This window comes from Diadema setosum, chromosome 5, assembly GCF_964275005.1.
Source record: "Diadema setosum chromosome 5, eeDiaSeto1, whole genome shotgun sequence".
NCBI classification, from domain to species: Eukaryota; Metazoa; Echinodermata; class Echinoidea; order Diadematoida; family Diadematidae; genus Diadema; species Diadema setosum.
Window position 1 is genome coordinate 43,074,097 of NC_092689.1, and position 16,766 is coordinate 43,090,862.

The 16,766-nt window shown below is 37.9% G+C and overlaps 1 protein-coding gene across 2 annotated transcripts in view; it reads right to left on the minus strand.

The window, feature by feature from the left end:
* Window positions 1-2,560: 2,560 nt before the first annotated feature.
* The window catches only part of LOC140228729 (annexin A5-like), a 37,838-nt gene continuing 23,632 nt past the window's right edge, over window positions 2,561-16,766 (minus strand). For both annotated transcript variants that reach the window (XM_072309011.1, XM_072309010.1), the window contains 8 exons: window positions 16,617-16,711; window positions 13,200-13,313; window positions 12,403-12,493; window positions 11,131-11,210; window positions 9,250-9,420; window positions 8,189-8,264; window positions 7,612-7,724; window positions 2,561-6,528 (listed from right to left, as the gene is read on the minus strand). In XM_072309011.1, the coding sequence (XP_072165112.1) occupies window positions 6,400-6,528; window positions 7,612-7,724; window positions 8,189-8,264; window positions 9,250-9,420; window positions 11,131-11,210; window positions 12,403-12,493; window positions 13,200-13,313; window positions 16,617-16,711 (869 nt within the window). In that variant the 3' untranslated portion in view covers window positions 2,561-6,399. The remainder of the gene's footprint in view (window positions 6,529-7,611; window positions 7,725-8,188; window positions 8,265-9,249; window positions 9,421-11,130; window positions 11,211-12,402; window positions 12,494-13,199; window positions 13,314-16,616; window positions 16,712-16,766) is intronic.

Here is a 16,766-nt window from a genome sequence, read left to right on the forward strand (position 1 = left end):
ATTACAAATACTCTCACGGGAAATACAATACTCTCCTCATGAATCCGATGAAGATGTAATACAGTAAACATGCTACATGCGAACACAGCTTCCTGTAGGATTAAGATCTTTGGTGGATTTTTCTCCTCAAAACTCAAATACAGTTTATGCTTGCCCGCCGAGTTGGATCTTCTGTCCATTTTATTAACATTTTGCCATGCCATGCTATACATTAATTGACAAAAACAAATTCTTGTGAGGTTACTGAGATGGATTAAGTGCTCCACGCGTCGATAGGCAGCCGTTGTGCTTACATCGAAACTGTACAAATAGGCAGTGTGTAAGAGTCTTTAATATTTTTCAGCTGAATGATAATTTTGAATTTCGAATACTTGAGGTGTCATTCAGTTGCTTCACCAAAAAAAAAAAAAAAAAAAAAAAGAATTCCACGTTTGAACGAAGTGTTGAGAAATGACCGTGCCTAGAATGTCATGATGTGTTTCTCCCTACACGTTGTCGCGTCAATTTTGTTTTTTATTTTTGTTTTAACGTGGTTCAAGGAAGAGTCGTCTGGAAGCTTTATATAAACTTCCTTTAGAATCCAGTACACCCTAAGTACATAGATGATTATATTTTTCTCCGTCTCGACGAGTCGTTTCTGATGGCTAGGAGTATATTACCGAGACCGAGCAGCCCGCCCATGAAATTTCCCCGTTAAACATGATGTGACAAATCGAAACAATTGAATTCCTCCTAGACAACAGTGGAGGATCATTTAGTCATCTCTGTGGTTACCTAGGCAACGAAGACGTCATAAATCCCAGCAGGTAATCTCTCGTTATGGAAAGTACAGGTTGTAATGGCCTCGGTGGCGTCTAGCAAACTGAAAGGGAGAAAGACTACCAAAGAGCCAATAATCACTTGCTAAGTGATGTAGCCCTACTGACAATCGACTTTTAAATGATGTAGTTATTAACTCCTAGCTAACACAACGGGTTTCGAGGCATTCTGCGGTATACATAATGACAATAAAGTGCACTTTGGCGTAGTTGCTTGTGCAAACAATGTTATATACAAACATTATACTAAGATATAGGATACTCATATGAAAAACGGGTCACCGTGCCTTAGCCTTGTCGAAGTCATGTGACATGTTGAATGCTTCTCCCTTCTTTTTTTTTTTTTTTTTTTTTAAATCAGCATTGATCGGGAAGCGCCTGCAAAAATTTGGATGACACATTGACAGTCATTGAGCAGACTTCACAAGAGATTTCCAGCGGGGCTTTGGCAACCTTTATGGGCATTGTGACAATCATAATTTTGCCTGTCCGAGAAAAGTTTGACTTACAGTGCAGCTATCCACAAGTCGACTCCAATACGTGAAGTAAAATCAGGCAACAGAATGACGTTTCATTTATCTCTAAGTTGAATGAAAGAATGATTATGGTATTCTCCAGTGTCACATGTTTTCACCATTCTATGGCATTGGTCGTGACAAGATATGCGAATAAACTGAGATGAGATGTTATGTACACAACTCTCGCTCTCTTTGGTACGTGTACTTTGGCACTTTGGATAAAATATCTGGTTTCCGATTCAAACCCTATTGGTTCAGTTGTACTGTCAGTAGGGCCTACATGTACATATAACACAAATACATTTGTTCTAAACACCGTTACACATTATTTCGCGTCTCGGTGAAGTGAATTCCAGTCAATTCCAGCCATCCATACTGTGCAGTTTGTACGGGTAAATGACTTGCCTTACTTACGAAAGCAGAACATGGTTTACTAGTTCTTTTTTTTTTTTTTTTTTACTCGACCATGGAAATCGAAGTTTACAGGAACTCATTACATTTGCCAGGAAATTTTGCTGTAAAATTATCACTCTATCATCAAATATGTATCTCTGGATTTCACAACATATTACATCAAGAGTTTGATGTAATTCTAATTCTAATAATGATGATTCTATTATGATTCTTTAAACAGAGGTGAAATTATATAAGAGGACTATTAATGAAAGTGGTAAATTTATATCATGCTCATAAAATCGGAAAGAAATTGAAAAGAATGTCAACTCGAGAGAAAAACAGGAACTTTAATCCTCCAAACTATGTTGCAGCTTTAAGAATCAAATATAAGTTTAGCAAGAGGCAATTCTGCAAACCGAAATAAATAACATTTGCAATAGATAGCTAATATATATATATATATATATACTGTATATATAATCTCCCCAATGAAACACCAACAATGTGTAGTAACAATCATAATGGACACAGTCATCAGAGAGCAAATAATGTGTTTTCTGAGAGTTATTGGATTAAACAATGACTGCACTGCACAATCTTGCACACATATCCATGTAAATTTTAAGTTTGTGGGACGTGAATTACTTTTGTTGTTATATTTCTCTGATTTTGAAGCACATGTACATACTATTTTGTTAAAATTAAATCATTAATTTGCACTACTATGTCCTTCATGGTTTCCCAAATGACATCATACATTCAACGTACACAGCAGCCACAATCTGGTGCTCACACGACAACACTCCAAGAAGTACAACAGACTCTACATTGGCCATTCTACTTCAGTAAAGCTTGGGAGGATTTAATTCAATGAGGGACATCAATGCAAGTTGATCTCGTACACAAGAACAAGAGGGAACTAGCACGCGATAAAAACTTGGGGTTCCCACTGAGTACAGCAGCATACACTAGCTCCTACAGTCCCTCTCTCAGGAACGCTAGACTTTGCACCCAGGCAGACATTAATGTTCCACTGAATAGACATACACGATTGTCATATACACATGGATATAAGTTACATTTATTTGTTAAGAGTCATCTATGATATAATTTTTGATTCATTGGCTGTTGCCTCTGTTCCTATAATCATATACATGTAATGTATGACACACCATCATTTTGGTATAAACTATGTGGCAATTCATACAAAAACAAAAACACCAATTGAATATAAATATGTAGTTATTTGGAGAAACAGGTCAAAATAGACATTTTCACACACTAAAATTATAGTTACATGGTTACCCTACCTGTGAAATAATGAAGGTAGAATTAAATATTAAAGCATTTTTCAATTTTTATGAAGGCAACTGAGTGTACAGATGAGGATAGGGCAAGATTCAGTGCTTTCCCAAATCACTTTTAATCTAAATACAGAGAATAGACTCCAGAGAGTATGTTTCAAATTATACTAATCCTATACACTCAAGTAATCACCATATAACAAAATATATCATGGAGAAATTCTTTTAAAGCATAGACAATTGTGAGCTTCTCTACTCTTGAAAGACTTGACATTTGTTGCCCCGTGGATTTCACCTGAAGTCATTTGACAATTTATCACGTATGATGGAATTCTTCTAACATTTGCATGTTTGGTATCAGGTAAGAAGATTAAAAATAATATGAATATGAAACAAATCAATATCTGTCTTTCAAAGAAATTCAATGAAACAAAAGCAGCAGCTACATTATTTTTCTGATTTAAACAAGACAATGAAAAAAGAGTCACGAACACACAATCTAATGTGGCTATCAAATCTTCTCGGGCAAAACTTGTCTCTTTAAATTCAAGAAAGGAGGCACAAGAAAATGATCAGCCTCATTTATGATATGGCTTTCCATTGTGATGCTATAACATGCACTGCATGTAATGGGGAGTGAACGAATAAAGAGTGTAATAGCAGAAGAGTCACGACAGCTCAGGCTAGTGACTGTAGACAGTTAAATTGTCACGACTCTTGTGCAAAAAAAATTCAGAAGCAGACTGCAAGAACTGGGCCCCATAGCTTGAAATCTTGCATTTCAAGAGTCAAGTCATGTGGCCTTTATGTGGTTAGCCAAAGTGTTGTCCAGAGGACTACTCTATTGCAGAAGACACACACAAGTGCAGCTACCTTTACTTAAGCATACCAGGTTTACTTTATATCTTTCCCTGAATAGCAATACTACTAACTAAAGAAACATCTTTACTTCCAAAATCTTTGCGAGAACTTAAGTGATTTCATCATCGAAGGAAAAAAAAATAACTTGGCACATCAAGCATCCTTGTTTTCTGAATGTTGAAGCAAAATGGACAACAGAATGCAACAGAACGTTCCTATTTAATTCAAACTATCCTTACATCTCAAATCACATAATAATATATATACATGTATGTATATACATATATTTCACAACATACAAAGTAATAGGCTGTGTATAGGGGCAAAAGCCAGCTACCTGTTTGAATTTTGAAATAAGGCACCAGCCTTTAAGTGTCTCACTATTTCAATAAAAGTGTGCAAAAGTATAAAGAAATAGGAGAAGGCTGATTATCAAATTACCTCAATCACATTCTACCTCTTACTCTTCTTTTTCCTAGTGTACTTCATTATTCCAAACACACACATTTTGTATAGCTATACATTATATATAATTACCTAGAAAATGAGATGAATGTTTCCAGACATAGGTATTTCAAGCATTACACAGCTGCTCTATAAAATCATGGGATCACCAACATGCACACCAATGCAGCAATATACATAGCCTACACTTTGTTGAGTTTAAACAAATTCATTTGAAACTACAGGCTGCAATGACAATACAGAGATCAAGATAAACTTCCCAGGATTACCTCCCATATTCTAACTACATCTATCATAAAATTCATGTTTATAGCATCTACTATCAACAGACAATGAAATATCCTCTATGTATATAGAGTGTATTTCACTCTACATAGCACATACCTGCATGCATTCATGTACAACTGGACCACAGAGCACACCAGAGGATTTTATCTAACTGCCAGTTACGCTTTACCTGGGCCCCGTTTTATCAAAAGATATAATCGATTACAATTTCCTTGCTACACAGGCTGCCATAGACTTACCATAGAAATCAACCATAATAATCAATCATAACTCTTCATAAAACAGGGCCTTGACCATCTAATGACCCACATGGATTGAGTCCTATACAGATAAACAATGGGATAACATGAAATGCTCGGTATACACTGTTTTTGGTTCTTTTTTTTTATGTGTGTGTGTGTGTGCATATCTATATGTGTTGCACATTTTCAGGAATCCTACTGACCTCAGCTGCTACTAAAATTTAAAAGTGAAGGAAGAAAGTCCACAATTTGACAAAGTTTCTAGCTGATTAAATAGTTACATTTGGTATCAAATATCACAATTGGTACCTGATATCTCAGTACATCACATACTGGGAGTACTACATTGACAGAGCTGACTGCTTGACTTAAATACTACAAGGTTATCTTTGATATTCGAATACTAGCTTCTGTTGGGTTATTGTCGAGTAAAGTACCCGGTTTGTAAGAGAGGCTGAAAACTTCTGCAAACTGTTTCAACACACACACACACCACTTGGCATGCTGCACCTATGTCTTGGTTCAAATGAACTACTCATGCCTACACCACTGATTACTCAGCATTTAACATGAGAAACTTCAACTCTTCCATGACTACACATTGACATATTAATTCTACAAATCTCTAAAAGCAATAACAATTAATTATAACCCTCAATGGCCCCAACTACTGGTAGTCGTGCAGTTTTGCTGAGGCTAGCTTTGGTTGCCATATTACATTGCCAAGCCATGGCACCAGGGAACCAACTCAAATACTACTAAACAAGAGGTGATGAATAACAGGACATACATAAGAAATGATTACATAGCCATATTTGGTAGAACAACATTTCAATCATGAATCCTACTGTAATTGAGGCTAGTCTTATACGAGCCCGTTTGCACACTCTGCTAGCAAACAAAATAATACAATTAGCACTGGCCACAATAACTATGGCATCCCTTGACTCACTAATCATTAGACACGCTGAGAAGTTTCTGCAATTTTCATTTGCAAGTTCTGCATGCCCACAATTGCATTGTGGTAGTCACATAAACATTAACTCTCATTCAATCACTCTAGTAGCTCAACATATTCGATAAAAAGTACACTGTATTATTATTATTATTTTTTTTTTAATCCACCTGTCTCACTCACACTGACAGCTATAGGCAGATCAGAAAGCAGCGCAATAGGAACACTGATAGCTGGGTAAAATAATTGTTTGAAATTTGCTCATACTCTATAAAACTGAATACAGCCAAAGGAACCTATAGCTTTCCATCACCCACACAGGTCAAACAAAAGAGTGAGAGAGGAGGGGGGTATAGGAGGGGGGAGACCATCCCTTAAAAACAAACAAACAAATAAACAAACATAACAAAGAAACCTCCAACTATTTCAGGCTTGGCATTTATTCCTGTAATACCCTTTCACTTTCACACTGCTGTCTGCATCCATTGTCAGGAACAGAGCCGGTTGAGGTCCAACATGTTCCCACCTTGGCAGCAAATTCCTGGACTAGGTTTAGGATTCGGGTCCAATGAGAGCCATGAGGAGCTTCTTGTAGTCTCCACTGGTGTCATGTTTCACCATCATCGACAGGGTCTTGTGGTACTTCTCCAGGAACGACTTCTTGATCTCCACCATGTCAATCTGACATCAAGGGGGAAAAAAGTATTCATATATAAACAAAAGAGAACAAAATTAATTGATAGTTACTGTAAAAACAGAAAAAGTTGTGGCATATGTATGACAACAAATCTCATTGCAACTGATTGACAAATTGCCCTACATCGACGTAAATAAGCACTGAATTGATCAGTGTTTTAGTAGTAACCATGATCATAGTTACTACTAAAACACTGATCAATTCAGTGCTTATTTACGTCGATGTAGGGCAATTTGTCAATCAGTTGCAATGAAAGCATCTCGACGGAAGAATTTCATGAATTCGAACAAATCTCATATCCATCTTTCTCTCACCTTTGATCCTTATCTCCAACTGATCAATGTTTTTCAGATGTTTCAGGAGTACTTTGTTAAGTACAGTACATAACCTTATAATATTGAGATCCTGTCAACATACAGATTAGTTCAAAGTTACCTTCTTTAACTGCTCTGTCATTATCTATATTCATTCCAAATCTAACTGCCGTCTATCATAATTTTAGATAGGCCTACTTGAAAAATTACAACACATACACATCACCACTGACCCCTTAACTAAATCCTTCATGAAATTATACCAGTGAAATCTATGATCACATATCAAAACTTTGCTATTTTTCATTGGCTTCACAACTACTTCCAGAGGTTATAAAAATTTGCACATAATTAGTGTATTTAGAATAGGACCTTGATTAGTGACCTTAATTGGATTGATACTCAAGATCAAAGATGTAAATGGTTTGAGCCTTCTCCACTTGTTGAATTTCATCATATCCTGTTTGATCTATTGCCTGGAATTTATGAATGTTGGCACTTCACTCTACAATACCATCATAATCACTGAAGACTCGGACATAGAAGATTGAAGACATAAATGGTTTAAAGAGGTTTCTCCACACATAGTTGAATTTCATTGCATCCTATTTGACCACTTGTCTAAACTTTGCACATTTTGGCACCTCACTTCGACAATACCTTTGGTATCATTTAAGACTCAGACAAAGAAAGAAAATGAGATGATTTATCATAATGACATTATGAAGAGAAATGTTTCAGAAAAGACCTTACCTCTGAGCGGGAGACGATGACACGAATGAGGGTATCGTCATCCGTTCCTGCCCCCTTCATGGCCCGGTAGAGGCGATCAGCAAAGTAAGATGGGCGGCTCTGCACACATTGCACTGTCAAGGTTAATATACACATTTCCAGTCACTTGAATCCTTTCTTCCTGTATTTTTCATTCTTTATTGTATTCCCCCTATTTTTCACATCTAAGTAATTGTACAAGGCTTCCTAAACAAGACAAATATGAGACAAAATATGTACAATTCTGCACCTGTTTAAATACAAGTCACTCGTCAACATTGTGTACTTCTTGCCCAAAACCATGCAAATACAATGTTATTCTATGATGGCAATATATATCCACTTATTTATATTTTTCAATTCCATACACAGCACATAATTAAAGTACACTTTTTTTTCTTTTTTTTTCGCACAGTGACATTCCTGTGTGTTTTTATCCTGCTCTTTCAGTGCAGACATGTTCTTGTCACAGAGACATTTCATCATTTCACGGTTCATTTCTTCAACACCCTACTCACTGATATGGCCTCAGATTTCCACCTCACATGACTGCACTCACCGATAACTTTGAGGCCATTCTTGATGTTGCCAGAGAACTCCCTGTCAATGCTGTTCAGGATGTCACGCTGGGCAATCTGAAGAAGCAAAAAAAATTGGGTAGTCTCTGTCATTTATATGTCAGAGGATGCGGGGGGGGGGGGGGTTCCACAACGATATTCATAACATAGTAAGATCATTGGCAACTGACGACGATCAAGTAATCAGGTATATCTCAATGTTAAATAGGCAGAGTTTATGAACATCAAACTCCAAAGCAATGGGAGGGTAACAAATACTACAGAACTTAAAGGCAAAACATAGTTCTGGTACGCCTGCAAAATTGTCAAATTTTGCTCCAAAATGTACATGTATGCCTAAGAAATTTGTGGACTAACGCTGTAATAACAAGATATTTGTTGGGTAACAACGAAAATGTGAAATATCAACCCAAAAGGTTCATATCTCAGAACTTACCCGATTGGGGTCAGGCTAACTCGGACTCGGGGACAACTCGGCCTCGCTTTGACAGCAGGACCGAGTTGTCCCTCTGGATTGTACAGTGTTGTGCAATGGGAGCGTGTCGCATTCTGGCTGGTCGAAGTTATGGGCCGAGTTGATACAACACACATCAAAGAACCTTTTTTTGCGTGCATACAAAATGAATGTGTGCCTATGCATAGAATACGGCGATCACAAACTGCGTATAAATTGTCTGAAATAGGGCCGAGTTGTCCTTGAGACCGAGTTAATCTGGATCCTTCGGGATAAAAGTCGGTAAACAGACTTTTACCATTGATCTCAAAATACTCCAAAACAATTAATCTTCCCGACAAATCGCGTCAGCCAGGTAAGTTTCTTGGTAGACTCTTTCGATATATTGCAAGCAAATATGAAATGGCGGAAGACAGGTTCTCAAACCCTTACCAGAACTATGTGTGCACTTTAACTATAGGAATTACAGGGGCAGAGGGGACAATCACCTCCCTCCAGTTTCTGTAAGTGAAGAATTCTTTATTACAAACATACACTAAACTCCCATTACAACACTCATCATCTCTCAAACTGTTCCCGCAAACTCACCCTAGTGTACTCCCTGAAGGTTGCTCTGAGTTGGGCAAAGTTGCGGGTGGCCATGATCCGGTTGAACTCTGATTCATCCGTCCCCCATTTCTTCTCTCCAGCCTGGTAGAGCTGGTTGGCCTCCGCTTGGGCCTTAGCCATGTCTACTGTGTTGGACTCGTCACGGTTACCCTGTTCGGACAGAGAAGTTGACAATAAATGTGGTTTACTTGATGGTGGTAATTTTCTTTTCTTTTGTGTTTAATTTGTTTCCTTGCAAGGATGGAGAGAGGTTTGCAGTTGGTCTTTTTTATTCATGGTGGCCATGTTTCTAGTATTAATAAATATCATTTCGTCACGTGAGAATGATAAGAGCATTAAGTTGCCACTAAACCTATGTGCCCGAATTCACGAAGGTGGTACAATTGAAACCATTGTTTAAACCATGTACAATTTGTATGGAGCACCAAGTGTCGCATGGCCTATTTCGTTACGAAATCAGCCATTTCGAAATGATCATTTCCTTAATGAGATGAACATTTCATCAAGGAAATTGTCATTTCGTTGACAAAATGTTTGAGTTTGATAGTGTTTGAGGCAACTTGACGCCCTTCTCATTCTCACCCAACAATTCATACAACACTTCATGCGGACATTTCTAAACACATAATCAGACTCATCGCGATAATTACACTCTGGCACAGAATACCACAAGAAAATATGGTTGACCATTTTTGTGCAATGTGAAAGATATACACAAAGTTAATTGATGATCACCAAGATGGAACACATATCACACAACTTTCAAAATGTGAAACCTTGCTAATGCCTCGCTCACAACTTGCTGTACTTGCAAGTGCGTGCTGTCTACTTGTTAAAACGTGGGCAAAATTTGGGGACCCGTGCGTAGTGAGTACAACACAGGACACAACATTGAATGGGATGAGGCACGTATCATTGACTTTGAAAGCAACTGGTTAAAAAGAAAAATAAAGGAAGCACTTTGGATCAGAAGGGTCAATCCAGCTCTCAACAGAGACTCGGGCTATACCCTTTCACCAATCTATGGTCCAGTGATTAATAAAGACAGGCAACGGCAGCAAGACAACACTCCACTGCATAAGGCTTGAGAAAGTCCTCAGGAGAGGACGAAAGCTTGCCCTCTACAATTCAAGGTTGGTTGAAGCTCAGTCATTTAATTATTCATCATCCCCAGCCGATGAAAGTTTTTAGTATCAGCGTAGTAAGTACCGCTTCGATATGGATTTGGGTGCACGCAGACATTGCGTTGCACTTTCAGTGCATGCAGAACTTTTGCTGCGTTCGAGCTGCGGTCGGGCTACAGATTCACCCCCCAGTACATGTGACGCACATGCCCTGCATGCACTTACAACATACTCGAGCAGCACGTGTAAGTACGTCCTCGGTACGACAACATGGCAGTCGCATTGAAATCGCACGTTGTAAGCACATACAACTTACTTGCCACATGTGCAACGTACAATGGAAGCAACCGCTTATTGCAGGTACTTACACCTTGCGCAACCATGCAAGTGACATACTCCCTTCCTGCTCTTGCCACTCCTTCCTCACGTTTTCAGGAAAACGTGGCAGCCGTGGCCTCCGCCAAAAACGTACGGACTGTAAACATGCACGGTGGGTTGGGACTGAGGCTTTAAGGTGGTACTTTACTATGCACCGTAATAGGCTACCAGCAGGTGCAAGTTGTCAAATTAAAAAAGAATAAATAAAAAAAATTCTCCGAATAGTTTAGAAATCAAAACTACAATCTTTATTTTTGTTCACTGCATACTACATTCCAAATTTCTCCTCTGAACACCCTCTTCTAAGTTGCAGAATTCCGGAATGAAATGTACGTAAGTCAAATTCCAGTGGATTCACCTGACACATGGAGACTAAAAGACGCTTGAAGTGTCCACTGGTGTCACCGATGCAATCTTTCTCCATGGTTGTGTGAAACTCTGCATGTAGGAAATACCACAGAAGGTGCTTAAGAATACATTCTTTGGCAGAGGTCAAGCATGATAACTACAAAGGAAGGAGGTCAGACTGTATAAGGCTGGCAATGCACTTTTTTTTTTTTTTTTTTTGGGGGGGGGGGGGTCACTCTTGTTATCCAATCAAACAAATTGGTTGCCAAATACATTTCACTAGCATAATCAAGGCCGGCGCAGCCGTGGGGGCCGTGGGGGCTCGGGCCCCCACACTTTTTGTGCACCATACAAAGGAATACATAATGTGTCATCACTTTGGGCCCCCACACTTTTTTCAACCCTGAAGTACATAAGTGGCACTAAAATAGAAATAGATAGAGATCTTGAAGTATGGCGGCGGTAAGGTTATGTGTTTTCTCTGAAGACCTTTTTCGTTTTATAACACCCGGAAATGGGAGGGGAGAGAATGAGCTGAGGACTTTTTTTTTTTTTTTTTTGCTTGTCAGCTAAAGAAACCGCAAAGTCACTGGACGGGGAGAAGAGATGGGCCGACGTGTTTTTGTTTTTGTTTTTGTTTTGTTTTTGTTTTGTTTTGGTTTTTTTTGCTTGTTAGCTCATGAAACCCGGAAGTGGGCCCCCACACTTTTGAAAACACTGCGCCGGCCCTGTAATGCTTATTCACCACAGGAACTCGGGACTCAATGTAGACTCTGCATTACCAGGAAAGAGAGATTCTAAATCCCAAAGGCTCACTAGTTTCTTCCAAGCCAATGATTCATTGAGAAGAGCCCGGGAGCTTCTTGTTTTCTTACTCACTTAGTTCCCATACACTATGCACAGGATGTGACAGAATGGCAATCACTCCATTTCATGTGACTTTGCCAGAACAACCAGAATCATAGAATGTAAAATTAGAAACTCTAAACTCTCTTGAATGATGGAGAAGAAGAAGAAAAAAAGAAAAGAAATGCAACTTGGGAAATCTACACATAATCCATGAGGATAAGATTGGGTTCTTGGTTATGCCTTTTTAATTGCTCTGACTGAAGACAATCGCTTAATGAAGTCATACTTGCAATGGAGGGGGGAGGGGGGGGGCTTAGGGGGACTGGAATGGGAAGGTTTAGGGTGTAATAAAGGAAGAGCTGGAGAAGGGGAGGGGAGGGGTAGGGGGCTAGAGATGGGGACATGGTGTTATGAGAAGATGACTCAAGCTCACGTCTCTTGTACTCCTCGTTGATCTCCCTGATCTCCTTGTTGGTTCTGGTGCACAGGATTTCAATGAGGATCTCCTCATCTGTGCCAAGACCCTGGAGAGGGGAGGACAGAACAAGAAGAAGGATTATGTCTAGTATGAAGTGATGCAGAGGACAACACTGAAGTAGTGGGGATTGAATGAGAACACTAGTTGAAAATAACGGCATTGATTGTCCCACAAAAATTTCACAGAAATCACAGAGCAATGAGAAAGATATACAAGCATGCATGATCTAAACCTTGGAATATGAACTTGCAAACATTGGTATGCATCTTTACACAGCTCTCTTGCTCCCTGCTATCATATTTAAGAGTCGATTGTGCATATGCATTAAAAACATCATGACCCCACTTTTAAATGTCTCAGTGCAATTGGAAACACAAACACTGGGTGTGATCTTGCCAACACACTCATAACCTGCCTAGTTCTACAGATACTCTGCATTTTAAAGTCCCAATATGTGAGATAAAGTTATATGATAAGAAGACCAAGCATTTGCCTGTGCAGCTCCTCAACTGTGAAATATCTTACAACTACAAATCAGGAAATCCCGACTATAACATCATTCAAATTAAGACTTAACTCATGTCTCTTCATTCAACTGTTCACTACTGTATACGCTTATCAGGTTTTGCAGCATTAAAGAATTATGCGTACCTATAGGTTCTGCACTTTAGAAATTGATACATTATGTCACATTCCACCACTACTGGATTCAACAAGACCATTTTGTAAGGTGTGAAGGGACCCATCCTCACCTTGATGGCCTTGTTGATGGCGTAGGCATCGTACTGAGGTCCAGGAACAAAGAGAGCCAGAATCAGGTCCTCCAGCTTACCACTCAGCTCGGATTTGAGGTCGTGGATCAAGTCCTGTTCATTGGCAGGTCAGAAATATCTCAATGACAATTCTGGGAGCACTCAATGAAATTAACGGGACCGATGACATAAATACATGGAGTACGCTATCATCAATATCTATAGAGCCAGGTGTAACATGAGATTAGGTGGTTGGCCCATTCTCAGAGATCATTACTTGGCAGATACAGGGCTACATTTATTGCTATAAATCTGAAAGCATACATTGCAGTCATTTGGACTTCTCATGATATTAAGTCGAATTGAGAATCAATCAAAAAATCAAATGGATTGGACCACTGTAAAGGTTATTCAAAAAATCTACTGAGTTGATTGTTTAGCTGTGCCTTGATAGGAAAGTCCTAGAAAACTTTTAGCTGAAACATTATTCTAAGTATAGTGTATCCACTGCCACAAGAAGTGGAATTTCTTTGAATGATGTAAATTTTCTAGATCTTCATTTAAATGGAAATACATTTGTAATTATAAATGTGTAGATGATTGAAAGGTATTCGATTAATCAGTAAAAGGAAACCGTACAAAGCAGCCCACTTATTCAAGAGCATAGAAATATGCTAGAAGTATTCATGATCCATACCACATCTCCCTTAAAAGTTTCTTTTCAATAGATACATTGTGTCAAAGTCACATAATATTAGTCAAGCAATGAGTTAATTTAGGCATTTCTCTGTTGGAGAGAAGAATGGTTATACATTACCTGATAAACTGTTGAATCATAGCAGTATCAAAAATGATATATCAAATACACATATTCATAAAACTCTCAGTGGCATGAATGTTCGCAAAAGTATTAGTGGCACAGTTATGATGATAACTACTCTCAAGCTACATGTATATCAAACCATGCACAAAAAGAAAAACACAGCACGTACAAATTCATTGGTTTAGACAAGGAAACAGAGAAAGGTTAGCACATGGCAAGCAACAGGATTTGACATAAAGTACAGGAAAGTGTTTTGACACTGATTGGAACGTGGTGACACACGAGGTGCAACGCAGTGAAATGCTTGTATGTACAACTCCACAACATAACATATTCAAGTTGGTCCCAACAGAGTCAAATTTAACATATGGAAAATGAAGGTTCTAAAAAAAAAAGAAAAAAAGCTGATGTTATGATGTAAATGATGATGTAAATATTTGAAATACTTTGCATTCAGACAATTGCATTGTGTTTAGGATCATGCATATATATATATATATATTTTTTTTTTAATTTAAATGAAATGAATTAATGAGCCCAAAGTCTTTAATTCACAAAGAAATGCTGAGGACATTTTGTCAGTAAGAGATGGATTGGTTCATAGATATCCAATGCCCTCATTATGTAAGGTATCTTACATTTTATATTCAGCAGAAAAATTACATTTCAGACAACCAAATCAGTAAGATGACATAATCATCAATTTTTGCTTGGTATCTATATCAGGGTATTGTTGGAGAGATAACTGAAGGATGTTTGTAGATAGACAAAGTAATATATAGATAGACAGACAGATAGATAGATAGAGATAGATAGATAGACAGATAGATAGATAGATAGGGAGATAGATAAATAGGTGGATACAGACAGATATGGAGATGGATAGGAAGAGAGATAGATAAGGAGATAAATAGATAGATATATATAGCTGTAGATAGATAGATAGATAGATAGATAGATAGATAGATAGACAGACAGATAGATAGATAGATAGATAGATAGATAGATAGATAGGGAGATAGATAAATAGGTGGATACAGACAGATATGGAGATGGATAGGAAGAGAGATAGATAAGGAGATAAATAGATATATACAGCTGTAGATAGATAGATAGATAGATAGATAGATAGATAGATAGATAGACAGACAGACAGACAGACAGACAGATAGATAGATAGATAGATAGGGAGATAGATAAATAGGTGGATACAGACAGATATGGAGATGGATAGGAAGAGAGATAGATAAGGAGATAAATAGATATATACAGCTGTAGATAGATAGATAGATAGATAGATAGACAGACAGACAGACAGACAGATAGATAGATAGATAGATAGATAGATAGATAGATAGACAGACAGACAGACAGATAGATAGATAGATAGATAGATAGACAGACAGACAGACAGATAGATAGATAGATAGATAAACATATGGTCAGAGAGAAAAGAAAGAGGGAGCAAGAAAGGGCAACAGCACAGTTTTTTCCTTTCTTTCTTTCAGAACTAGCTAAAAGGTACCAAAGAAAATTGTATGAACTAGCTGAGGCATGGCATGTTAAGGATTCTAGGTGGTGAATTCCATGCTAAAAGTTTGCAACTGATTGACAAATTGCCCTACATCGATGTAAATAAATAAACACTGAATTGATCAGTGTTTTAGTAGTAGCCATGATAAAAAATTATGGGCGTACATACTCGAGCAGGATTCGAACCTACGACCTCCTGATCACCGGACAGGTGTCATCTCTACTAGACAACCGAGCTTTCGCCAGACAGCAAGTGTTGGTTCTAATCCTTATAGCATGCAGCAGGTACTGCTTTTGTTATTCAAATTCGCTGCATGCTATAAGGATTAGAACCAACACTTGCTGTCGGGCGAAAGCTCTGTGGTCTAATTTTCAGATGTTAAAAAAATAAATAAAAAAAAAAACTTCTGCATTTTTAGCAGTACTTCTCAGTACTTTCTAGTACTTTCATGTTAATATTGCCAAAGATACTTAAAGGGATGGTAGAGAATTGGGCTTTTAACTTTTTGCGAGATACCAAGAAAAAACTTATGAAATAGTACAGAGCTAACCATTTTAAGAGGAATTCAAAGTTTATTTGATGAAAATCGGGTTGGAAGGACTGAAAAATCAAAAAACAAAGTAAAACAAAGCGATCATAATCGCTTTGTTTTAGATATCTCAGCCATTTCAAACCAATTTTCATTAAATAAATGTTGAATTCCTCATGGAATTACATGCTCTTTCATATTTCATAAGAGGTTTCTCATAACCTCAGCAAAAAAAAAAAAAAAAAATGTTAGAAACCTGAAATTAGGTCTAAACCAAAACTATACAATCCCTTTAATATCATGCTGGGTATGTACACTGTCTAAATACATATGACAGTTAGTTTTCTTCAAGTGCTCTATTGTTTCCTAATTAGATGAACTATTATTCTTCTTTCATCTATTACCCAGTGGATGTGGAGATGATTGAAAAGCCCAGTAAACTCAATGCATGAAGTACATGTGTGTTGAGATGGGAAGAATGAGAGAGAGATAGTATTCAAGAAAGAAAGAGATGGCATTCTTCAAGGCTACCTTTCCATACATGGTCTTGAACTGGAGTTTTATCTGTTGGCGCTGTACATTGCTCCTCTTTGCTATCACATTGATGATGGCCATTTCATCCGTTCCTGATTTGTAATGGGTGAAAGAAACGGTCGTGTTTGATCATGAATGGATGAAATA